Source organism: Pavona decussata, unplaced genomic scaffold, assembly GCF_977016875.1.
Source record: "Pavona decussata unplaced genomic scaffold, jaPavDecu1.1 SCAFFOLD_386, whole genome shotgun sequence".
NCBI lineage: Eukaryota > Metazoa > Cnidaria > Anthozoa > Scleractinia > Agariciidae > Pavona > Pavona decussata.
In genome coordinates, this window is record NW_028145758.1 from 759,639 (window position 1) to 785,336 (window position 25,698).

At 38.0% G+C, this 25,698-nt stretch overlaps 1 protein-coding gene across 6 annotated transcripts; it reads right to left on the minus strand.

Moving 5' to 3' along the window:
* Positions 1-1,387: 1,387 nt before the first annotated feature.
* Positions 1,388-24,781, minus strand: LOC146451490 (octopamine receptor beta-2R-like). 6 transcript variants are annotated; one of them, XM_085098952.1, is made up of 4 exons: positions 24,559-24,781; positions 10,064-10,260; positions 4,915-4,996; positions 1,388-3,219 (listed from the first exon to the last, which is right to left on the minus strand). In XM_085098952.1, the coding sequence occupies exon 4, from the start codon at positions 3,153-3,155 to the stop codon at positions 2,121-2,123; it is 1,035 nt and encodes a 344-aa protein (XP_084955078.1). In that variant the 5' UTR covers positions 3,156-3,219; positions 4,915-4,996; positions 10,064-10,260; positions 24,559-24,781; the 3' UTR covers positions 1,388-2,120. The 6 variants fall into 6 exon arrangements, with proteins under 6 accessions (XP_084955078.1, XP_084955080.1, XP_084955082.1 ...); XM_085098954.1 differs by having other exon boundaries at positions 10,064-10,263; XM_085098956.1 differs by lacking the exon at positions 24,559-24,781 and adding an exon at positions 12,736-12,772.
* Positions 24,782-25,698: the final 917 nt, after the last annotated feature.

Sequence of the window (25,698 nt, forward strand, 5' to 3'; positions counted from 1 at the left end):
TTGTCTGAAATAACAACACATCAATTCCGAAAGCAACAAAGGCAATTTGACTTGAGTAGGTTCATGTAGTGATTCAGTTTAAATCGATGGTGTATATAATAATGATCCGTAATAATTTATTTCCCGTTCCTGTGCGGCGACTTGCCTGGTTCCAAGGTTGGATTGCCAGGGAGAAAATTCATGACAAATCCCCATTGAAAACCAAAAGGGCCATTTCCGAGTTGCTGTGAACCTCATTATGAAATCGAGGTTAAGTGCAAAAGCTTTTCATACGAAAATTAGTTTTGTTTACATATAAATGAAAACTAATTTTCATAATAAAAACTTTGCACTTAGCTTCGCTTTCATAATGAGGTAGTTGATGACAAGTTACCTTAGGCCAAGTTGTCAAATAGAAAAAACTAATAAAGAACAAATGGGGTTATATGCTGTATATTTTTCCAATATATCACCAAGTGCGGCCTGATTCACAAGTTGATTTACGATTTATTTAGAGCTAAGCACAGTTGACATGAAAAACGATTGCTTTCAATTATTGCTTTGGGTAAATGTACAGGATAGTCTCTCCCGGCAGCTAGCATTCGTTGGTTTTGATTGGTGAAGCGAACGACTGGGTGTCAAGACAATCACTATTTCATGTCATGATCAGTTTATGTCAAAGAGAAAAGTCAGTTCTGAGGTTGGGCCATGGAAACAAGGTGACGTCAGCGTTTCATGCTAACGGTTGATTTCACATTTCAGTGTAAAAGGCAATTGAACATGCAACTTTAATTTTCAATGTTTTGGTATCAAAGCTTGTAAAAGGCCTCCGAGAAGAGACCGCAGAAATAATATAATTAACAAATTTACATCATTTCATTTCATTTCAAAACATGCGTCAAGACAACCTCGTTCTAAGGGTCTTTCGAACGCGAAGAGGAGAGAACGACGTTGGTGTCAAGATATATAATGACTACACAGAGAGAAAATAGATCATGGAAGCAAACACTTAATGGCACTTCCTTCCACCCTACCAAATTGAATGCAGCGCTATTACAACGGAATTATTACCACAGATTGACAACTATCCAGACTTCCTTTTGGTCTAAGTAATGTCGCACATTAAGCTCAAGGTTTTAAATCCCACAACGTTATTTAACTAAAATAGAGATCTAACTATGAAAACTAGAGCCACGTATAGCCTGTATTACAGTATAAATAACATTACTAGTATTGTCACTGTCTGAACTGGAGTCTTTTGGCAATGGCAACGCGGTGATTGATAGGTTTATCAGCAAACACAATCACTCTGCACGTGCTTTATACAGTCTGGTGCATTTATTTGCCGTCTTCTAAAAACAGCAACGGCTAATGACCATATTGAACCCTATCTAGACCGGGAAACGCGAATTTATGACGTCAAATGACGCGGTAAAAACGTCATGATTGCAAATGACGGCCATCTTGGATCCGCCAACTTGGATTTCTGGATTTTCTCAAAACTTAAGGAAAGCGTCGAAATTGAATGAAAAGTAATCAAAACCAATTAAGGAACACTAATATTAGCTAAAACGCAAAAAATGCGATAAGAAAAGTATTTTTTCTTTATATTTAAAAGGGATTTTCTATTTTCTGAAAAATTGCCTGTCTTAAATTGATTGCCATGGTACCACCAAAGTCAATCAACACTAACCGACCACGTCAATTTTTTCCCAGATAAATTTCTCAAAATTCCTGCAGTTTCAGGCCATTTGCTCAAATAAAAAAAATGTTATTCAGGTTCAAAGTCGCCGAGGGCAAAATCTTCCCACCCGGTCTAGATATAGCCGGTTAAATTTTTACGGAGAATGTGAAACCACGGCAGTGGATATTTGTCTTTTTTTTTAACTAGGACTCCATCCCAGTTCCTGGCTGGCTCAATTACTTTACTGATGCAAAATGAACCCGTTGGAATAACTGGAACAACTGAATTTAGTATAAAGAACCCAAATTTATATTTTCAAGTGACGTTTTGACATCGGTTGCAGCTGTGAGGATGAGCTAAGAACGCTTGGGTTGCTCAAGATCACGAACCATGTTCCACTTTAACGCGTTTCAGACCATTTGTCCAGATTAAATTTTGCAGTTTAGGGGCACCAGGGTTATACTTGACTACTCATTATCATGACCAGATCCGATCTTGCCCGATCTCTTTCCCGTTGTTTATAAGTACACAAACCCTCCCAGGCATTCCGAAAGTCGTATTTGCCGAAGATGTATATGCACGGATTTAAAAGCGACGAAATGAACCGAGCATATGCGAACGTGTACTCGGCCCACAAAGGCAGATGAAAAGCATTTTTTAGTTGCTGGTACCGTAAAAGGAAAAATGGTAGCCAACTGATGACGAACGTGAGAAACATTACAAGGAAGATAGTAATGGCCTTCCACTCTCTTTTTCTCCACCGACGCTGCTCCTGCAGATCTGCGGGAACATTGATAATTTGAAGACGATTCTGTCTCCTTATTTCACGCACAGTCATTAGATACGTAAACGCCATGAACGCTGCTGGTATCCCGAGATACACCACAAAGCACCCTATGATGAAAGACAGCTCTTCGTTATGATGTTCTTCTGCAATGGAGTCGTGAGGATCGTAAGTCGCTGGTTGTAGCCACAACAACTGAAGCATAGACAATAGGAAGGCGCTACTCCACACAAACCCCAGAGCGATGATACAGCGTCGCTTTGTCACCATCTGCGCATATCTGAGTGAGTACATGATGGCTATAAAACGATCGGCAGTTACGGCCAAGATATGCGACACTGTCAGAAATGAGGTGAAGTTCCAGATGCAGATAGCCGCGAAGCACACTCCATGTTCTTGAAAAATGTTACACGTGATGCTTACAGGCAAACTGACAAGTCCTGTTAGAAAATCGCTGGCTGCTAGACCCATGAGAAAATAATTGGTCGTTGTGCGTAGCGATCGTTTTTTAACCACGAGAATAAAAACCATTGAGTTGAAAATGACAATAAGGAGGGCCAACAAAATTCCAACAATGTCCGCATCGGGTTTGAAGATAGGCACAATCAAATCCTCCCAATCGCTTTCATTGAGGTTATTTCCCGTTTTCCCGGTTTCGTTTAGTGCTGACTTGTGATCTGGAATACAGGTTGTGTTCCCTTGACACATGGTGGATAGTGTTTATGTGGGTCAGTCAGTCAGCCATGTAACTCAGTCATCAGTTGACGGAGATCTGAGAAAGATATATAACATCAATAATTTCAAAGAATTCTTTTAATTTTGACATTTTTTAAAAAAAGAACGTATGTATTGAGCACAAAAAAATCCTGTAACAAACTAAACTTCAGGATTGGAAGGCTGATCAGCGCTATGGCAAAAGGCTCCAATTGGACAATTTTAACCCTATCTAGACCGAGTTCTTTTTCTTTTTTAGTCTTCTGGGGCCGTGAGGGGGTGGGGTGGGGGGGGGGGGGTTCCGCCTCCCCGCCATAACTTTACTTCGCAAGTAAAAGAGCTATAACAATGAGGCTTGGAGGATGGGTAGTACGTCCAAAGATGTTTCCTTTGAAGTCCAAAACGGGAAATGAAGATGTCACATGACGTTATAATCTGGATTTTCCCAAATCAGGACAAAACAATCTTTGTACAATGAAAAAAATTTTGAAATTCACGAGGTGACTACAATCGTCAATTTCTGTTGGACAGGTTAGAGCGCAAGCCCCCTTTACTGTAAGCTTCTATTGATGGCCTGGTAATTTTGCGTAGTTACTTATTTTTAAGTCTTTGTTTGCCGTTTCCCCTACCCCCAGTTCAATGTTGGATCCCTCGCGAGCAATGATGCATAAAGATTGACAGATAAAACTCAACGATGAAACATGGAAAGAAGAGGACCGAGTGCAGGCAAGGTGAGTCAAAACTTAATTAGCAATTCTCCCAAAAGAATTGACGACGATTGTAGGTACAATGGTTCACTAAGATAAAACCGGACGACCTGAACCGACGTAAACAACACGCAGTGTAAATCCTCATTATTTAATCCGAAGTTTCGTTCTATTCGGCTAAGAACTTTTGTGGATTGGAACAGTTTACCGAAAACACGTACGAATGTAAATTATTCTGAATCGGAATCGTGGCCTGGACCCCCTTTCAAACCCGAACTCGTGCATCTTATCTTCATATAATCAAGCATGTTCATACTAAAGAGAGAAATCATAGTTTACCAAGGAGGTTAGCGGGCGTTTAAAAATTTGATGACGTTGAGCGATAATTTTTTAAGCCGTTTCTCGCCGCTGAAACCTCGAATCAGATGAGTGAAGAGAGCTTTACAGAATTCACCTTTAGTTGATAGATTTACATCAGTCCTGTTGTTAACACTGTACATTGTTTATCAGCAGACACAAGAGACTTAACAACGTTTTATTAAAATATATTTCTTGGAAATGACTTTCAATTTCAATCAAGAGGTAAATGCAATGTCACAAGTTCTTGGACCCCTGTAGTCAAAACATCCTGAGATCCGCGCCTAAACTCTTTGTCAGTTCTAATTTTGTTTGTCCTACCTGACCACCCAAAATGTACCTACATGTTATCATACTAAGGTTGCACTTTAAGGTGAAGCGACATAACTTAAGGGTGCTTTCCATTTGCCAGAATCAAACGCGTCATTTTGATCGGATGGTGTTGCAAAATATTGAAAAATAGCCACTCCGAAACTTGTACACGCTATTTTGAAGAAATTCAAAGGACTGGAATGAAAATCATCCTTCAAATGGTATACATTCCGTTTAAAAACTCACCATTCTAGGCGGCCAGTTCTGACAAATGCAAAGCGCCCTAGTTCAGACCTTTTTTATTGTATACACATAAATTGGGGGCACCCAACGAGAATATTTATGAAATATACTTCAAATGTCGTTTTTTTACTTACCAAGATCGTTTCAGAGTTTACGTTTGGCGTTCCAACAATCCTAGCTACCCTTATTTCGCTCTCCTCGTGACATTTTTGGTCCCTTCAAAAGTAAAGGGATGTTACTAACGTTTTAGGTGACAAAAACCAAAGAAAAAGCCAGTTGTTTCTTTCGAAACAGCAATTGAATCCGCCTTTGTGTAGCAGTTTAGGCCCTCCGAACTGAGATATCAGAGAGATTTAGAAAGAATTACATTTACGGCAAAGGACAGAAATGACCACGTGACCATGTTTACCCTCCATTCAGTTGCCGCTCGCTGTTTTCAGTTTCTCAGTAAAATTGAGTAGTTTTGCGTTGTCGTCAAAGGCCAGAATTATTTTGCACTATTCTCATCTATATGTTCGCATTTTTTTTTTAAGAAAACATAAAAGCGAATCTCACTTTTGCAGGTTGCTGTAAACGCATTCTAAATCTCTGTATTCTTCAAAACGTACCGACAATAGATTTCCCAGATATATATCTTATAAGCCGTATAAACACTTTTGTCTTGTATCATAAGCTACTTGCTCTAGTGAAAGCATCGCTTTTTGTAATTTTCATTTTGTCATGTTACCAGTTTTGTAATTAGTTTGGGGCATCTCCCAATACTGAAGAACCGGTACAATTTATCAGTGTACTGTGTTCAATGCTGTCCTCTGCATTCAAACACTTCGAAACCCTACCTACCTAGCATGCCCGACGAATCGGACGCCTGTGAAGATTTCGAAATTCACGGCTGACCAATATATTTCGTTATCCATCAGTCAGCCTAGCGATGCTCTTGGTTCTTTCTGCCACGTAGACCCGTAAATCAAAACAAGCTTATTAAACGGGTCGTCTGAATGTCTGCCGATTACGAGTTTTTCATTTATTCAATCGTAAACACTTAAGTTTTTACTTTAGCTAAAACTATAAAAGTGGCCAAAAAAGATAAGACTTTAATTGTGTCATTTTAAAGGGATTAATATCTGTTTCATTAGATAGCGGCTGAGAGGTTTCTCGGCCTCAGGCGAGAAGAAGTTTTCACTTTCGACTACCTTCGAAATATATGTTATACATGTAAAACGAAGGTCTAGTGGATGAAATTATAATAATAGTCTTTCTACAGGGAGCCCAGGAATGATATTAGATTCAAAGGGGGGATTTTTGAAATAGACCCTTCATTTCTCTGAATTATTAATGAATTTTGTAATAGGATTTAACAATGCTTCACAAGATGCTATACTTTTTTTATCACAAATCTGTAAAACGTTTGTCGCGTTAAGAATGATCCACAGATAACAGTGATGATACTGTCTTCATTTCCGACAAGAAATGTTGACTTTTTTTGCCATCATAATATGCTGCCGGTTTGTAGTTCAAATTTCTTCTTGTATGTAACCGCAAGTTTAAGAAAATGAAAACTTACTAATCGTAAAGTACTTTCCTGTCTTGTTGTTTATTCTACTGTGTAAGATGATTCTGAGTCTCACAGATGAAATCTTGAAGTGTCAGATTAATTTGAGGCAGCACTTTGCTGTAGCTTTCAACGTTGTTTGTTTTGTCTCCGGTTTTTTTTTTCTAGTAGCCAGGCATCATAGAAAATTGTCACATCTGTACTGGAACACTATTAGGAGGTATAAAGTTAATTGAACAAACTGCCTATAATTCCGCGGGTTTATTATTATTATTATTATTATTATTATTATTATTATTATTATTATTATTATTATTATTATTATTATTATTATTATTATTATTATTATTATATGGTTTGCGTGTTCATAAAGCTATTCCATTTACAGCAATATAAGTATTTGGATCTTGTCTAAATAACAGCTTCCTTATTAAACTGATTAAATTTCTCTGGGATGTACGTACATCTTTTCCATTAATCTGCCATTGTGGACCGGAACCGCTGCCAATCCGCACAGAGCTGTTGTATTCGGCCGCGCATATATATTTTTCGGGATCTGTCTCCCTAAATCTGCATGTATGATATTGCTTTGCTTTGGCTGCAAAATGTTGTAATTTCGATTTTCTAGAACGTTACAAGACCCATGTCTTTTTTAATGTGATTTTTTAAATCTATAGCTTCCGAAGCTAATGTAATAATGACGAAAGCAAACAAATGTTGTGGCGGCGGTTTTCTAACATTGGTTAATCCATGCAAGGTGTCAGTATACTCAGTGAAATCGGCAAAATACTCAAGTTCTCTTATCATCGTAATATCAAAAAGTAAGTGCTCCTTCACACCCACCCTTCCCCCCTCCAAGTAAAAAAAAAGAACTGATAAAGTTTGATGTTTGAAAAAGGAAAAATAATGGCTAAAGAAACAATCCTCGGCTTATCTTTAAAAACGGCTACCTTTCGAAAGACGTTTAACTTGACAGTTTAGCAAGCGTCGATAATAACTGATCAAGAATCTTGATATGTGACAAGGAAAAGGTCCAGACACTCGAAACTGTCCGGCAAACTCGGAAGTGCGATTTCAGGAGCAGAATATACACACCACAAATGCATTGTTTCGTAAAAAGCAAGGACATTAGTACTCTGCTCAGAACTTACCGAACCAATCGCATTGCTTGCCAAACATACTCTATACACAACGACGTTCAGTTCGGTCACATAGAGAAAAATGCGATACCAAATGGTTCATTATCAGAAATAGTATTTTTTTTTCTACAACTCTAAAACATGATGTTGTTTTTAAAGAAATGATAAACTCTGTGTGTCTCCAAAGACTATCCAAACAGAGAGAATTGTCTGCGGAAGCGTCGCTCTTGTCGCAGTTGAAAATAAAATATTCTTTTCTTAAAGTTGGCTTTTAATGAATTAATGGGGAAAAAGGGCGCCACTCTTATAAAGGTATATTATAAAGGTATATAAACTGCCTGGGGTTAGTTTGATTTGTCTTCCAAATGCATGTCTGCTGGTTACTAAAACTCAAGGAAAAAATTGTTCTTTTGAGGCGCATGAAAAGACATGAACCTCACAGCGATATATTAAAGCAGACCGGATGAAGCGAAGTGTACGAGCAAGGAAGAAAACCTTTTCTTCACTTTGGAAAAAGCACAGATAACCATGTTTACATCCTTTTCCTTTGACGACCACGTGCGCCCACCGAAGTTTTGAACTGAAAAAGGATTTTATTTTGTAAACAGCGTACTAAGTAAGGTATTTGTGAACATGGCGTTCATTTGTGCTACTGTTTGCATGTGGTGATTTTGAACAACACTATGAACATTACCGCCCCCAGATGGATTGTTTTGCTCAATAGCTCAATAGAAGACCTGTGTACAGCTTTTATAATAAACCGTGCCACAGGATCGAAAGAAGTGCTCAATAGCCACACAATTCACTTAGTGTTTCAAGCACAGAGTCAAATGTAACACACCAGTTTGTACAGCATAATAAACGGCGCCACAGCAAAATAATACTTTTTAAATAGATTTCATATAAATGGTGAAACCTAATGTTTTTGTTCATCAACGCTAGAATTAGAGCCCCCTTCTATAAAATAATAAACAGGAATGATCAAGAATTATGAAACTGATTGGCGTCCACTGGCGTGAACCCTATTGTACAGAATAATAAAGTGTAACAGGTAAACACTTCTCAATATCTTTCAATTGAATAGGAACTCGCTTTAGATTTTAATCACAGACTCACAAGACCAGAAACTCCTCGTGTAGGCATAGTAAATTACACCACACGGAATAGCTACTGAATGGCGGACGAGTTATGAACCAAAATTTCGCTTTGGAATGAATTGCAAAGATAAATCACCTTTTTAACAATTAACTTGCCTTAGATATATATGCACATGCGATATCCGTATTTGCAGAATAATATCAACATTGCAAAGAAGAGAGCGTGAATCACAACGGATATAACCGGAAGAATATTTCCTCTTTGTATTGAAAGAAAATAAGGTTTCAGTACTATTCAATGACAGCGAGACATTTGCTCCAGTTAAAATTTCAAGGGAACATTAAGTGAAATTGGCGTGCAACATATCGGCAATCAGATATCCAAAAAAGTGAGCTGATAACTATTGTAAACATTTGACTCACGCCATGTTGAATTATGAATTGGGAAAACAGGATGTATAAATCCAGATGAGTTGTTTTTCTTTTTTCTTTTTTTTTTTTTTTGGAGAAAAATTTGAGGTCGCTTTATTGTTTTCGAAAGCTTTAACGACTCTTGGTAAGGGCAAAAACTACATTTGTTTCGAGATAAGAGGCTTGACGCAAGCGCTGCTTTTTTCCCGAAGAGAACTATGGCTTAAGATTGACATTAAGAGAATTGCTAAAATTGACAAGAATTATTTATTCGTCCCTAAAGTCACTTACCGTCGCTTACAGCCAAAACATTTGCATTTCGTAACTTTCTCAGGAATATCCGCCAATATTCCTTCGATTTGAGAGATCATTTTAGGAACACAGATAGTAAAAGCCCATTGGTTATAGGAAAGAAACTATTTCAACGCTTTTAAAGTCCTTGTGAGTTCAGCGAGGGCCGTCGTCGCCGTTACATCTAAGACTAGATTTTTTAAAGTTTGCTGTCAAATTTCATTTGCCTTTTCCTATTAACATATGCCTTTATTGATCCATTCTATGAGCATATACACTTGATCGTCGCTCGACCCTTTGTTTTTGAAGCAGTTAAACATCCACAACCGTTTTCTAGTCAGTACAATAGTCGATTTCAATATCGTATTCAGCTCTCGGTAGAATCACGCTTACTGTCAACAAACACCTTTTTTAAAACATTTTTATTAAAATTACGAATTGGGAGCGCCAAGAAAGGAAACGAGAGATTTTGAATGTCATTCTGTTGGCTTATTTAATTGTCTGTCAGCGATGCACGGACGCAAATCAAGCACCTGCACCATCACTTGACTTTCGAGCTTGTTTCATTTTATTTTGGTGAGAAACAGTTTTTAAAAACTTTCTACTCGCTTTTTTAACAAAGGAAGACAATGAAATAGAACCAATTGATTTTTGGAATTGAATGAACGGCCAATTGCATAAGCGAGAACATTTTACGCTCATTAAGGAAGTGTGTGGCTTTCAAGTCGGCGGACGAATCTATTCGCGGTGCAAATAACCTTACTCAGTAACCTTAGTACAAGGGCACGTTTCTTACCGTTGGTAGCTAGTTCCTAGGTGCTCTCTGAAAACTGCCAAAAGAACGCCTCTTTGGAAAATAAATGGTAGAGATAGTCGAGGTTCTTTCAATGTATGAGGATTTATCAGGAGAAGAGATCCGGTACTTGTCTTTAAACTCCACGCAGAAACGCTTGTAATTAAATGATAGCAGTCACTTCAGAGGACGAAGAAAATCTGCTGAAAGAAATATACAGTATATGAGAGCTTTTTAAATACGGACAATTTGAATACTATAGAAGATAGGCTGCTCTCCCTTGTTTTACTGGCACTGAGGACCTGAAGAACCGCAAACTTGGTGTCTAATGATGCGCACCGCGTGGAATTTATGCCTTTCACGCAGGCATCTCATTGGATGAAAATTCTATCAACAGCCTTCATCTCAGTGTTTTACTTAAGTGGCTCTTTGTTGCTACTGGTGGTTTAGCACTCAAATATTTGGCAGATTCTTTTCAAACAGGATATCGCTGGGCCACTAATGGCTAAATGCAAGCTATCACTCTGCAGACGACAGTTCTCGTTTATCACCATTGTTCTAATTAGCATATCAGCTGCCACGCTTTGAAAGCGTATTCTAACAAACCCTAACTCCGTATTTGTAAACGCAGATAAAGTTAGTTTGTGTAATCAAATATTTTTCCTATGTAGCGTCTGGTTTATTAGCAACGAAGCACGTGCAAAACTTCGGCTTAAATTATGCTGATCCAAAGGCTAGACTACGCGAAAAAAAGAACTTGAGAGAAATTGAAGCACTCGCGTTGTTTATCCACCGTTAATTTCGTGTCGGTAGCTAAAATAATATCCAAAATTAGAAATTTGTCGCGACAATGTTTCAATTAGGTTGGGTTTTATTTTGGAAATACGTCAAAAAATTTGAAAAGAGTTGGCGTTAGCGACCGAAGTGTTTTATCGAAATACTTACGTTATCAACAATTTTGTAAAGTTTTTGGGCGTTTTATCTGATATTTATAGAAAATGGTAAGCATTAACAAACGGCGTGTTCTTATATCACATCTACCCTTTAATTGGTCGCGTTTTGCTAGTAGTTTGTAGAAAACAACACCTGAAAGCTTTTTTTTGTTCATATTTTGACCTCGACCATTATCCCACACATGTTAACTCGCCTTAATACAATATACCAGGTCAATTTTTATGTCGCGTTTCGCATTATTTTGTTTTCTTTTCTTTTCAATCAGATTTAGACAAGAAACGCTCATCTTATTTTCACAACATGCACAAAAGAAAAGGAATTTATGAAGGCATGTTATGGAAAGGGCCAACCCTATGAAATCGTGATGACGTGCGTACTTCTCTCAATGATTGCATTTTTAAGGGATAAACGTACATATATAACGGCAAACTTAGTGTTTCATTCATCCTAGAACAATTTCTTTAACAACCAGGAACGTTAACTACAAAATGATGACTACAGTCATGGTTTCTTGGCCGCTGGCGCTGTAACTCTGTTGCTTGAGAAAATCTAAGGGGTGCATCGGTTTCGTATACCCTAAATTACCGACACCAATGTAGCTGGAGTCCCTTGTCGTCTCTATTTATCAAATGGGTATTTTATTGAAACAAAATTAAAAGTGTTTTGGCTACAAGAATATTTTTCCGCTGGTGACACGCAACTTTATTTGTCGCGTTTATCGCCCGCGGCATTTTCTCTTTGTTGGCGCGGTTATTTCTGTCTGCACATGCGTCATTTCCTGGAGAGCGCGTGATCGAAAAAAAAAAATTGCCGCCGAATAAGTTTTCTTGTTGTTGTTTTTAAATTTAGAATACATTAAACATGTTTTATGCTCGCGTCAATTTCCCGATGTCTTGTAACAAATTCCGGACAACTGATCAACAAGTACAGAAGGATCACGCAGACATCTACCTTAGAAAAACATTGCATTGAGCCAAAATAAAACACATCTGCGAGCAAACCCCATTCAGCTGTCTTCATGTTTATCATATTTTCCCTCCGATGTTCATCCTCTAGACCAGCAAAGAGATACAACGAATTACCTCGTATAATGAATATAATTACAGTAATCAACAAAAACGTTTGAATTATAAGACAGCGAACCACGAACCAGGCGGTACCTTCTACCAAACAGTTGTTATTGCGCGGTAGTTCATGACAGAGACAATTCAAAATTCAAAAGTTTGTTATGTAGGAGGCAGGTCATAAATTGTCCGTATTCGAGTTCAGCTGGTAATTTCGTTGCTATATCAAGACCCCTTGCGGAATTATATTGAACTTTTGAGGATATTTTATGGTTAAGTTGCTACGAAATTTTTGTTAAAACAGTATGTCTTTTGACGGCTTTTGAAAATACACAACTTACAGAAAACAGATTTTAAGAAAGCGGCTATATTGGAACCGTCGACAATTTTTACTGGTCCCTACTGTTTCCAAAAGCTCACGCCGGCTTTTAGTAGTGGTTACTATTTCCGCAAGTAGACTGAACACCGCAGGAAGTATTGAAGAGTGAAAATGGTTTCCTAGAAGAAAATAAAACGCCGAAATCATCAACAAAGAAACAAAAGAACATTTAAACTTTCCTTTTAAGTCAGGTCTGGCACATTAAGATACTCAATCTAAAGGAGTATTTGGAACTTTTTTTCAAATATAGCGGATAGAGTTTATAAAATAAAGCTTACCGTTTTGAACAAACTGAGCTCTTTCTGGGAAACAACGCCATATGTTTGGGTGACGTGTTCTACTGATAAATATTGAAAACTGAATATATATGAAAGGTTCTCTACCCGAGGCGATGTTTTCAAAGGATGTCACAGATGCCAGACTCGTGTTAGATTGACTTAATATAACGAAAGTTTAATAAAGACTCCACTAGCAATATAAAGTTTGTTGCCGAACATGTACATACATTTTCATTCTTGACGTTCAGCTACCTCAGGCGGTTTGAGTTAGAGGGCAGAAATTTATGTCCTAAGAGACACCACCGGTTAGCGTGCAATATATGTAATGATTCTGCACCAGACTGATTACATATTCGTATGGAAAGTGTGTTGTTTGCGATTTTATCTATGAATTTTTTTTTTTTTTTTGTTAAACTCCCTCTAGGTGTACCTCAGGGAAGTACAATATTCTCCACCGGTTTTAAATTATTTTGACTAAAATAGATCCAGAAATATCAATTATATTCACTCATTAACAAACCAGGAAGCTTGTCTGTTCAGCCAGGCGGAATAAAACAGGATGAGATACTGGGCCCGTTGAACTGCAATAGTTTAAATGTACCGAATGTATAGTTCACTGGCAAATCCGACGAGCGTAAGATTTTGAGAGAGAAAAACCGCCACTGGTGATGAATTCGTCTTAAAGAGTATCCAAGTTTGAAAAACTTAAAAGGGAAGAATGAAATTGTATGACTCTTCTTTTAATCAGTATGAGATCTAAAACGGGAAGTCAAATAAATTTCATTGCTTACAAAAAACATAGCAAATTGGTAAAGGAACAAAACAGTTAACATTACAAGACCGGCCATGTAAGGATCTTTCCGTTTAAACAAAGTAAACAACATGAAAAAGTTTTGTAATTACGACATGCAGTTGGTCAGTATGTCTTCGTTAGAAGACTAAAGCTCCATCCACACCAACAAAACATGTTTAATTACACCAGGTTTAACAAAATGAAATTTTCAACAGAAAGCTGAACCATTGACTTTAACTTATGCTTTCATTTGTGCTAAATCTTTAGTGGACAAAAATCCGAAAGCAGCTTTTATGAAGGAAACAATTTTAAACTGTGTTTAACTAAACAGCTTTTAAACGTGTTTAAGCCTTGGTGTGAAGGGGGCATAACTCAGAATGTTGCTTTAGAGGATTGGCCATAACAAGTGTACTCAGTTCCTTTTTTACGGGTAGAGGGGTTTTACCAAATACCACCTTTTTGGTGAAGCTAATAGGACGCTAATATTTCTTATAACAAGAAGCCTAGCTTGCTAGTCAAAAAAGAGCGCAAACGTTTTCTCCTTATAGAGGCGTGGCTATGCAGTAAGGACGCCAAAACAGTGACCACCATCTTTTATGTCACCTGCGTGACAGGCACTAAAAAGGGCCGGAGGAGGGATGAGGGGAATCGCGCGCGAAACGAGGGGAACACGCGCGCAGTCTCTCTTTCTTCCCATCTTTTTGTGGCTTGATAATCCAGCGATATTAAAAAAGAAGGTGATTTTCTTCAGTTTACGAATCAGTTAAAACGTTGGTACACGTGCTTCGGGGCTTAAGACATATCCAAAAAAAAGATGTTACAAAAGGGAGTTTATGTCGTTACTGAGGTACAGCAAAAAATTTAAGAAAAATCAACCTTTGATCGTTCAAGAAGTCCTTATATTAAATAAAAAGCAAAATGCAGTGGCTTCGGGAACTTCCGGTGAACTAAATGGGCCGCCTGTGAATCCTTTAAAGCCAATAACATCACATGGATATTTTGCAGTTGATTCTGAAGATGGCAGCTATTGACAGAATGTCAGTTTTGGCGCAGCAGTGAAAGCTCTCATCTAGTTTATCTCGAAAGTGTCAGAATGGAGGAAACACAGGAGACAACCGACTAATTGCAGAATGTAAACAACAGCGCGCAGCTTAATTACTCCGGCCGCTTGAAGATAACATGCTATCGCCGCTAATGTGACGTACACCCACGTATTGGCGCCAAGCAGAAAATAACGGCGCGCGAATTGCACGCAACACACGCGGTTTGCAAAACAAAAAATATATTATCGCCATTTTCAGTGAGATATAAACTTGAGACGATTAAACATTTAGATTTGATCTTTGAAACAAGAAAATGACACCGGCTGAGAACGATTAACAAAGCTATTAGACAAGTTTTGATATCGTATTCTCCTGCGAGATTTTAGGAAAACGTTCTTGCATGCGCTCAGAGAAACGCTACGTGGAGACCGAGGTAGATGAGAAAAAAATGAACACTCCATTAGAATCGGTTGAAACTGGGACTATTACTACTCCAAGAACACAATCTCAATTTTTAAAGAATTGACGATTGCCTGATATTGCTTAACTCGAGAAAATTTTCTCTTTTCCTTTCGCTTGGTGATATCGATAAGCCCGCTGAAATAATTATAAAATTTCTAGATCGCAGACCCAAAAATCCTACCAAAAATAAGCCCTACAGAAGACCACGGCCACGGACTTAAGAAACTGGTCATAACAAGTTTGCTCGAAGAGGACGTACCTTGTCTAGGGTAGGCGGATTATCGAAGACAGTACCTATCTCATGAACATTACCAACAAAATTTTATTGGCTTTATAATTTGAGTTGACACAAAATATTCAGCTAGCAAGAGTCAGCATTGCTAGAGTAAACAAGAAAAAAAAGAGGTTCGAAACTCATGGTCATTTTTTACTGCTGGATAGAGGGGTGGCTATGCAACAAAGACACCAAACATCTTTTGAGGTCGAGGAAGGCGGGTGTAGTTAGAGACCACCATTTGTTTAGTGGTTTGGCGGATCCTGCTCGAGTATAAGTCAGTAAAATGTCGCCTGCGTGCACAGGTCTCTTAGTATTTCTTTTGCTTCACCCGAAGACAGCCATCTACACGCAGGCTAGCAAACAAGGTTACACAACGAGACCATTTAAAGGGGAAGTAACAGGGCGTTTTGGTATCTTTTGTTTAAAATGATGAAATAAGACCTTCAATCAGCTGCCAAATAATTCTAGAATGACGAGAGGAAAGAGATCAACTCAATTCTTGAAAGGAACAACTCATTATTTGTTCTAGCGCATTTTGGACAGAAAAATGCGAGAACTTGAAAAACATTAGCCTAGTAATTTTCAAGTTTCAATCCAAACCGGCATACTCTGTCTATGACCAGAGCCAATACTCCACAGTTTTATTACACTAGGGTGATAATTTATAACAAACTTGACAATTATATTTTGTTTCTGCTGACAAACAAACATTTTTGGGTTTTGAAATGACAGCAAATTTGCGTGATACTCCCCTTTAAGCAGATCACGTATAACATTGCCTCCTGTGCATGTGTTCCCAGGTCGCTTTGTGGCCTTTTAAAGACATTTTTGTGTAAGCTAATACAGTTTGAACTGTTTGGATACTTAAGCTGAAAATTGAAGTTGCAGAACGTTTTAGAAAACGGAATCTTATTTCACGAATTTATGAGCAGTTGTCTTTAAGAAAATGTTAGCTGACCTTGGGTGCTTACCCTTGGGTGCTTACCATTTACATGGAAAACCCGGAAATTCCAGTTGGAAAATCAAATAGTACGCATCATTCCATTTGGCGTACTTCTGAAATTATGGGCTTCTGGTCAATGTGATGCATTTTCATTACTCCTTTTGGGATTTACAGCCGATGTTCATACATTTTGCATGTTATCCATTTTCGGTTAAGACAAGCTAAATCATTTCATATTTATGCCGAAAATGTCCATCCGGGTGGTTTGCGTAAATGGTAAGCACCCTTATTTCGCATTTTAATTTTAACGACATACTTTTTGCCACTCCGAAAAAAAAAGGAATTACCTTTTTAGACTTACGAAATTTTGAGCTGACGTTTTGATAAAGAAAACTTCAGATTTTCCGTACAACAAAAGACGAATTTCTAAGGCGATTTAGCCATCCAAACAGATACCCACTCGCGACACAAACCATCCGGTGCCCCGAGCAAAATGTTGAACGTCGGTGTTTGTAACTCTGGATTTAAGAGACGACTAATGTACAGTTACTCTTAAAAGAATTTTCTGGATGTTGTAGACTTTTGCAAAGCGAAGAAGTTTGTTTTTGCCGTCTTCGAAAGTTTTAATATTAATATTCCTCTTTAATTTCAGAGCTGAACCCTTTTTGAAAATTAAAATTCCCTCCACTTACAAGATCCCCCGAAAGAAAGGCCTCTTCAGAAACAAGCCGACACTAAAAAAAAGTCTTGGAACGAATAGGAGTTCAAGGCTTATGTTTGGAATTTTTCGTGGTTGTTTCTATCATAAAATTTATTTATTACACTACTATAACAATTGAACTAAACAAAAAGAGCTAACTGTACCTGAAATTCCGATTCCAATCCAATTTTGAATCTTGAGCTAAGTGCGGACTAGCTTTTCTTTTTCATACTCTAGCTACCTTTTTCTTCGATCGTTTTCACCTCTCAGTCCGCGTCGTTTTCTCCGTATTATTTCAACCAAATGTAAATGAGGTAATTCCTGATAAAGATAATATTCTTTTAACCTTTTTTTAAACCACGTACGTACAAATATGAGTGTACCTACCGAGCGATAAAAACACACGTAGACTAAAACTCTTCCACTTATTCAAGAAATTCAACGAAGTTATAAATTAAAGAAGGAAGAATAATTTCTAAGTTTGAAAAGAGTTAATTCATAGGCTATATAAGTGCTCCCAGAAACGGAAAACACTTAACGCTGAACTGAAATATATCTGAAGATACCAACCTTTAGGGAGAAAGTACACAGAAACACTGCTAATGATAAATTGAGATCACTTAAGCCAAACACTACCGATTTTTTTTTTATTGGCGACTAAAGCATGTCTGAGTTAATCTTACATTACAAATAAAATCCATTTATATATAGAAATTAACTTCAACTTGCACAAAACGAAAAACGCGAAAGGACCGGCACAGAGGCCTATAAAAAGAGATAACAAACTTAATTCTCGTACCCTTATAAAAACCCGTGCCTTCTCAAAGGTGCCGCTACCATTACAGAATTCACGCCATATTCTTTGCAAAGCAAACAACAATCGGAACTTGAGGCCCTTTCCTGACAACCTGAGTAACTGCTAGCTACCATTTTTTCAACACGAAATTCAGTTTGCCATAGTTTTTGGAGAATACGTTTCTTCACATGAAATACACGCTTGTAAGCTTTTGTAATAATACAAATTTCAAAATAACTGAAAACCACAAGTGGCCATGGCTAGCTTTTTTGTGTCTAACGTATGAAAGTGTAATATCCACTACATCGGTAAAGCGTGCGATGCGTGGGCAGCGCGTTTGGCGCCATAGTTTTGGAAAGTTAAATACAAACAAATATGTCATCCACCGCTGTCTCCACTTAGATTAAGAGAGCAGGTAGAGACAGAGATGTCGACGGCAACGAGAACGTTTAAGGTTTGATAACCGAAACAAGAACTCTGCACGTGCATTACAATTTTCGGTACATTTCTTTGCCGTCACTGCACGACTAGGACGTAAAATTTCCTGATGCCTGCCGGGACATTTAATTGAAGACGTAAACACACGGCGACGAATTGTTCTTTCTCTTTGTAAACTTGGGTGCAGTCCTCCAGGAAGCTTCACCTACATTTGACATTTAAAGCGAGTTGGAATAATTGCGACGATGTTTGAAAAAACGCGAAATCATTTTAATAGTGACGTTTTCGCTGTCGACGTCGGCGTTGTCGTCATTGCTAAAGTTCCCTAAAAAGCCCGTGAAGGAGGAGGCAAGGCTAGGGCGGCAATCCATATTTAACAATTAGATTATGAGCTCGAGACTTCTATCGCGTGATAGCTGATGAGGGCGCAGCCCGAATCAGCTATCACGCATTGAAATCGAGAGCGAATAATCTTATTGTTTTAGTATAAATCTACTAGTCGTACAAAACTAAACATGTAACTTATCTATATACTCATCGTAGACGCTTCGAAAACGTGGCGAAGCGGCCGCCATTTTGTTGAAAACCGCACTATCTATCACTGAATAGATAGCGAGTAGTGTAGCCAAACAGAGAACAGCATTCGTGATAGAACACTAGTAGATTTATACTAAAATGGTTTATACGAGAAGGCTCCGCTCGATCCGAAAGGGGTGCCTTTTTCAACATTGTATCATGTGATAGGATGGCGAAATGTTAGATCGTTCACAACCAGCAGGTCAGTACTTGTGACGGTCATGGTAAACCAAACTGTTAATCGAACTCGACCCGACGACAGGCAGTGTTAGGTTCAATGTTCAACTGTTGAGAATATCAGCGCTTAATTGGCCTTTTTTTTTAACATTGTGGTCCCTAAAATCAAAGTCAAACTCAAAAACAATTATTTAGGGACAAGATACGTTTCACGCGCGCGAAATGAAACAGTCATTTCGTTTAAATTCCAGCTCAACATCCTTCACGACAAAGAGCTTGGTTTAGTGCTCCCAAATCACTAATAAAAAACCTAATTCTTCCTCCGTGTTCACAGATAATGATTATAGAAAATCATGGCTTACGTCTACTTACCTTGATCACGTTTCACCTAGGCCATTTTACGTTTCACGTAAAAAAATATGGCAAATCACGCCTCACAAAAACACCAGTATACCACCGTCTAGAAAAGGTATCCTCAGAAGTGCTCATGTTCAGAGCGTTTTAGAACTTGAAACACCTGAAGAGACCTTTCATGAATGTGGGAAACGCTTTGATTTCCAACGCGTATCTGTGTACATTATGAGGAGAGCCATTTTGGAGCCAGGAAAGTCTGAGCATACAATGGAACGAATGTGTATTTCACAGTGAACAACTGTGTAAAGATTGCTTTCAGCATACGTCTCAGATAGAAAGAAAGAAAACATGTCATATCACTGCTCAGGATAGAATGTTTTTCTTTCTTTCCATATGAGTAGTACGTGAAGGTAAGTCAGATGAAAAAAAAAAACATTTCCCGAGGCGTAATGAATTGTCAGAAAATCCGTTAGTCTCCACTTACAACTCAGATGTGATGAACTTGGCTATTTTTCGCAGTTTGGAGTGAGTAGTTTTCATGGTGTATATTCCTTTCGAAACATTTATGTGTTCGTGGCTTAAAAATCATTCTCAAACTCATTAATAATTCATGCAGTCAAAAGCCAATAAATGACCTCCATTTCGGTCAGGTGGATGAATCTTGATACCCCAATGAAACACCAGATGAAACACCACCAGGTTTTCATCTGAGATGAAACATGTTTTTCCTCTGAGATCAAACATTTGCATTTTAATGAGATTAATTTCTTATTGTTTCATTTGAGAAGACATGTCAAAAACTCGGGCTTCGTGCTTTATCACGGGTTCCAAATACCTCGAAACAGATGAAAGCACTCGGCCTGCGGCCTCGTGCTTTCATCTGTTTCTCGGTATTTGGAACCCGTGATAAAGCACTCGCCCTCGTTTTTGACATATTACTTCATAAATGGAGATCATAAAATATACAGTTTTATGAACTAGTAACTGAATTCCAAAAAGCGATGAAAGTCTCAGCATACAGACAAAAAAAATGTTTATTTTGCAGTGAACAACTGTGTAAAGATGGCTTTCAGCATACATCTCGGATAGAAAGAAAGAAAACATGTTACATCGCTGCTAGGAACACACTGTTTTTCTTTCTTTCCATCTGAGAAGTACGTGAAAGCTTGCTTGACGCCGTCTTTACACAGTTGTTCACTGTGAAATGCATCGAGTATTTGTTGGTTTGCTTTTATCTTGCATTGATACTCGCCTGGTGTGGTTGATCAAACAATAGAGACATTTAGATAATAAGTGGTTCGATACCGATACCAAATAGTCGATATAATCGATACCGGGATCTCGTTGAAAAATATCGATACTTACTAGAAATATCGGCTGTTTCGATCTCTTTTGATAGTCATCACGTGATCACTTACATGGATACTGAAACCTGGTTTAGTGCCGAAAACCAAAATGTTTCCGTTTGTGTATGTGCATGCATGCTATTGCACTGTACTCGAAGCAAGTATCACACGCCTGTAACATATGTGGTCTCGGTGGCTTGCTTGTTGCCCGGGTGCTGCCTTGGCAATGACGTAAATATTTGGCATGCGGACTATTTAGTAATGTTTAAAACACGAGCACCAGTGTTTAATCGGGATTTAAAACCACGAGGCGCAGTGCTGCGAGTTTTTTGAACGGCTTCAAAAACATTCCTCGAAAAGCGTGTGTCAAGCGAGTTCATAAGAATGATGCTTTTGTGAACGTTGGAAATTAGCATACGAGTAAAACACCGCATACTAATGAGGAGGAGATTTTATTGGATATAAAACTACTACACGTGATATTTTATCGACCATTTGATAGGTCGATGGGCTTATGAATTATTAATGAGTTTTGAAAAGTCTTTTTGGAGTGCACGTGCTAACATCACAGAAACGTCTCGGATGATGACGTCACAATATCGGTAAATATTGTACTCGCATCGGATTCGTTTGAAAAACTGGTATCACCCCCCCCCCCCCCTCCCCCTTCTAGTATTCTAGTACGAGTTCGAGTACGACTCTACGAGTTTTTTCAATGGACATAGAGCGCGCGTGAAAACAGTGTCATTTGGGTGGGAAAACGAGATAGCCGTTGTCATTTACTTCGAGTTTTTGAAGTTTTTGTGGTAATGACGTAGTGGCGAAATTAAACAAGTTCTCGAAACGTATATGACGTCATCATTTTGGAATCACGGAAGGGCTTAGCTATCATTATTCAAAACAACTGCGTCAACTTTGTCGCTCACAGAGAGTAAATGAAACTTCCTGGGTTATTTCTCTTCTTAGTACCTCACTAAAATCTTGAAGACAAATCTCGTATTCACTGTCTTACTCGTATTAGAATGTTATTCTTAATCTCATTATTATTTATTGTTTTGGTAAATTTTAAACCAATTTGGACTGTTTTCTGCGGTTTTGGAGATATCAAAAAATCCAAAATGGCGGCTGTGAAGAAAAAAATGACAATCGTCACGTGACCGACGTCATTGGTCCATTTTGGGAACCTCAAAAGACACAGTTTCGGACATACTGTTGGTGTTTGTAATGATATCATCCACCCCTGCAAAATCTGCGGGGGGTGCCAGATACGCGTCCCAAGATCCATTCATTCACTGAATCAACGTTGTCCCATACAATCTTGACTGCAATCTGTATTAGGACTGCGTTATTTCTACGTCGAAAGTAATAAACTTCTCATGAAGAGGGCCGAAATTTCGGCCGGCACACATCTATATAGCTTATATAGGGGATCCTAGCTTCTAATGTACTGGGTCTTCTGAATATCAAAAAAGAATAACAAAGTTGCTCAGTCTTAAACCTATTATCAATTACGTTGCGACAATGAAATTTAAATTAATTAAAAAAAAATAGTAACGCGTTGCATTTGACGTTATAATTGCCAAATTATACGCCATCTTGGATCCGCCATCTTGGTCTCGTTACTGTTTTGCAAAACTGCCCTAATTGACTCAAAAAGAATCAAAACCAATACAACAAGGTGCATATTTTCCCTCTGAAGGGGTTTAATTCAACAAAGCAAACTATAAGCAAGGAACCGCACAACGAAAATGCTGTAGGTATACGCAAATTCTGTAAAAGATCTAATTAGCCAAAAATATAAATGAACTGCGTAGAAAACTTAACACGACAGCGACATGATAGAGACCAAACCGAGAATTAACAGAATGCGGCTGCGGCAACCGTGGACAGCTGTTTCGAGCTGGTTGGCTCTCGTCAGCACGGTGTAGCACAGCAAAACGTAGAACACCAACCCGAGTCGAGTGTTCTACCAAATGCAACGTTAACGTCAAATAAAACATAGAAAGCTTTTCTTTCCCTCTCCTCGCAGTGATTCACCTTGTGCTCAATCCCTACTTTTCAGCGGTTGCCCGGAGGGCGGGGCCACTCCTCGGAATGTTCGGTTGGGGTGTGCCGCCCGGTTCTTCAAATCCTGACACTATTCCGGAACAAAACATGCCGTTGTTCACACCCGTTTTCAGACCTGGCCTCTAAAATCCATACCCGTTTTCAGACCTGGCTTGTAGCATAATCATTGTTCGCATCAATGGCGAAGCCAAGAATTGGTAAAAATTCACCCGAAAATTCAGCTCGAATCAAGATATTTTGGATACTTCTCTTTCTCTACTATTTCTTTCTCTACTATTCATTTGGATTTGAAAAGACAAATACGTTTATACGCTCTCGTGGTTTCTTTGAAAACCATCAAAATCTATATACCCCCGGGATTAATTTGTAACGAAACTGTGGTGCTGCGTCGGTAAACGAATATTTGGTCGTCAAGAGATTCGAGTGCAAACGAAAACGGCTCAATAACCCGCCCTTTTGTCGCTTGCCACCAAAGCTACAGTGTTTTTCATTTTATTTTTCTTGGCGTATGGAAGTTATAATTATTTTAATCTAAATGTTAACATCGATTAGGTCCTCAAGGACGAGCAGTTTGATAAACAAACATAGCCTAAATCAAATTTCAATTTTCGCCTTACGGATTTAATTGTTATGCAAAACTATACAAAGAATACTTCCTTTTGATTTGACAGGCGAACTCGCTTGTTTACAAGATATATTAAAAATTAATTATCAGTGTCCGATATGCATGGAAATAATTTCATCTGTAGCTGCGATCGCCGAAAGAAGGAAAAACCTCTTTGTCTTTATTGGCTTTTCTCAGAGGAACAGCTTTCTGTTATTAAAAATTTCGTTTGCAATACTTACTAAGCCCATGAAACCCAGATACTGACGACAAAACAAGTCGTAATAATCTCATTTGAGAAAGGATGATTGCATTGGTGAAGTCCTGATAAATATGGTATTTCGAAAAAGAACCGACAAGTTTCCGATAAAATCCCCGAATGAATCAAACGGATTTGCAACGAAAATGCAATAATTTCAGAAACGAATTTAAATTCTACACCGTGTACAAAAGGCGGCCGCCAGGCTTAACGAGTTGGCGAGATGTATAACCTGAGGTTATCACTTACCGGCATAATTAAATGATTGAATACTTTAATTTTGTCCCTGGCTAAATGTTAGTAAAATTAAGTGCATAAAGAGGGGAAAGACTTAATCTGAACTAAATAGAATATTGAGAGTTTGAATACGGCCTGTGCACGTTTGATAAGAATCCCGACAGAATTGGTGGATCGATTCAGTTGTGCCATAGACCTCCACTGGGGAGTTGTTACTTCCCCATATAACATTGAAACAACGATAAGTCAGTATCTGTAATTATTTATATTATGGAAAATTAAAGGACGGAAGCCTCATTTTTCTTTTCAATACAAGCTATTTTTAGTACCAGTTAACTTGGTATCTATATATACCCTAGTAAAAAGGACAACTAACTCCCAATGTTTTTTTTCTTGTAATTGTAGTTTGGACATGAATCTGACAACCTACTCGTCAACTACTGTGATCATCTCTTTTGAATATTATCCCGGCTATCCAGTTTGCAAATTCTGTTGCAAATACATCAGTCCAGTAAAGTCTTTCATACATAGCTATATATACAGAAAGGCGAGAAATTTATCTAGAATTAAATCTATGTGCAACACCCACCGTCCATCTGTTGACGAATACCCGGTTTGAAGAAATGTTATACGTTCCTTGTCTGACTGAATTCTGGAACCTCAAAGATCCTAATATAAGTGCTCGAACCTATTGTTTCCTCTAAGCTTTTTAGACATACACGTACAGTACAAATTTAAAAACGAGACTTACCTTTGAAAACCATGTGCAATTAAATGAACCAGCTGATCCAAACAGAGTGATCTATTTGCGAACACGGTTGCGTCTTTTGAAATCACTTTCTTACAAGTAACTCGGCGGTTGCCTCTATGTCTTTACAAACGTTCTTCGGTTTCTATTCAAGTCTTTGTGCTGTTTTGGAGCTCTTTAATCAAAGTCCTTCTTTGTCGGCCAACACGCTATACTCCAGATACTCGCCTGGAGGCCTTTTTATCAGTTTTGCAAATAAAAAAGATGATTACGTTAGACTAATTGTTCCGCCGAATCTGAATAATTGAATGAAATGAAATGTCGGAATCGCTCTGAAATAAAAATCACCGAGCTAAACACAAACCTGGGAGATATTAAATATTTGTTGTCGATAAGAAAATTATAGAAACGTGAAATTATGATTTCTGTAAACCATATCTGGTGTCAGTTTTACAGACATCGGTCCATGCATTTGCCGTGAAATCAATGTTGTGAAAAAACGATTTCGGCGACTACGTACCGCCGTTATCCGATTCAATTATTTAACTCTAAAACACTCAGCGATAGCCTTATTCTTTTATCTAAGTTCTCATTCTTACCCATGGGGTAAAAAAAATCTATTTTAATTAAAAAATGTATATCCATGTTTGTGTTTAATTTCTGCCGATACCTAAAGCAACAATCCGACACTTTGACGTTTCCTTGCAATTATTAATATTCTTTTTTATTATTATTATTTTGGAAAGGAACAACAGTTTACTTCTTAAAAACGGCTAGTAATGTTAAAAGCAAACAGGAGACAGATGCAGTGAAATCAAAGTGCTTTAACTCGCTGAAAACGTAATTTAACAAAAACCTCTATAATATTCTTATTGATATTTTAATCAGTATTTGCCTTCTCCTTCCGCTTTCTGTCTGTATTTACCGTTTGTCGTATATTTTTGTTTTTTAAACCAAAAAATTTAAATTATCCTTCGAAACTAACATCCTCTGATTGGAGGAAAATATTCTGTACAAAACAAAGTGTGAAGTAACCTGGTTTTAAACGAAAACATCGTATAGGGTCCTTTAGATTTGACTGCAAGAACGAATCGGGAAGGAACCTAGTTCTCGTAGCTTGGATAATCAAGAGTGAGAGTTCCG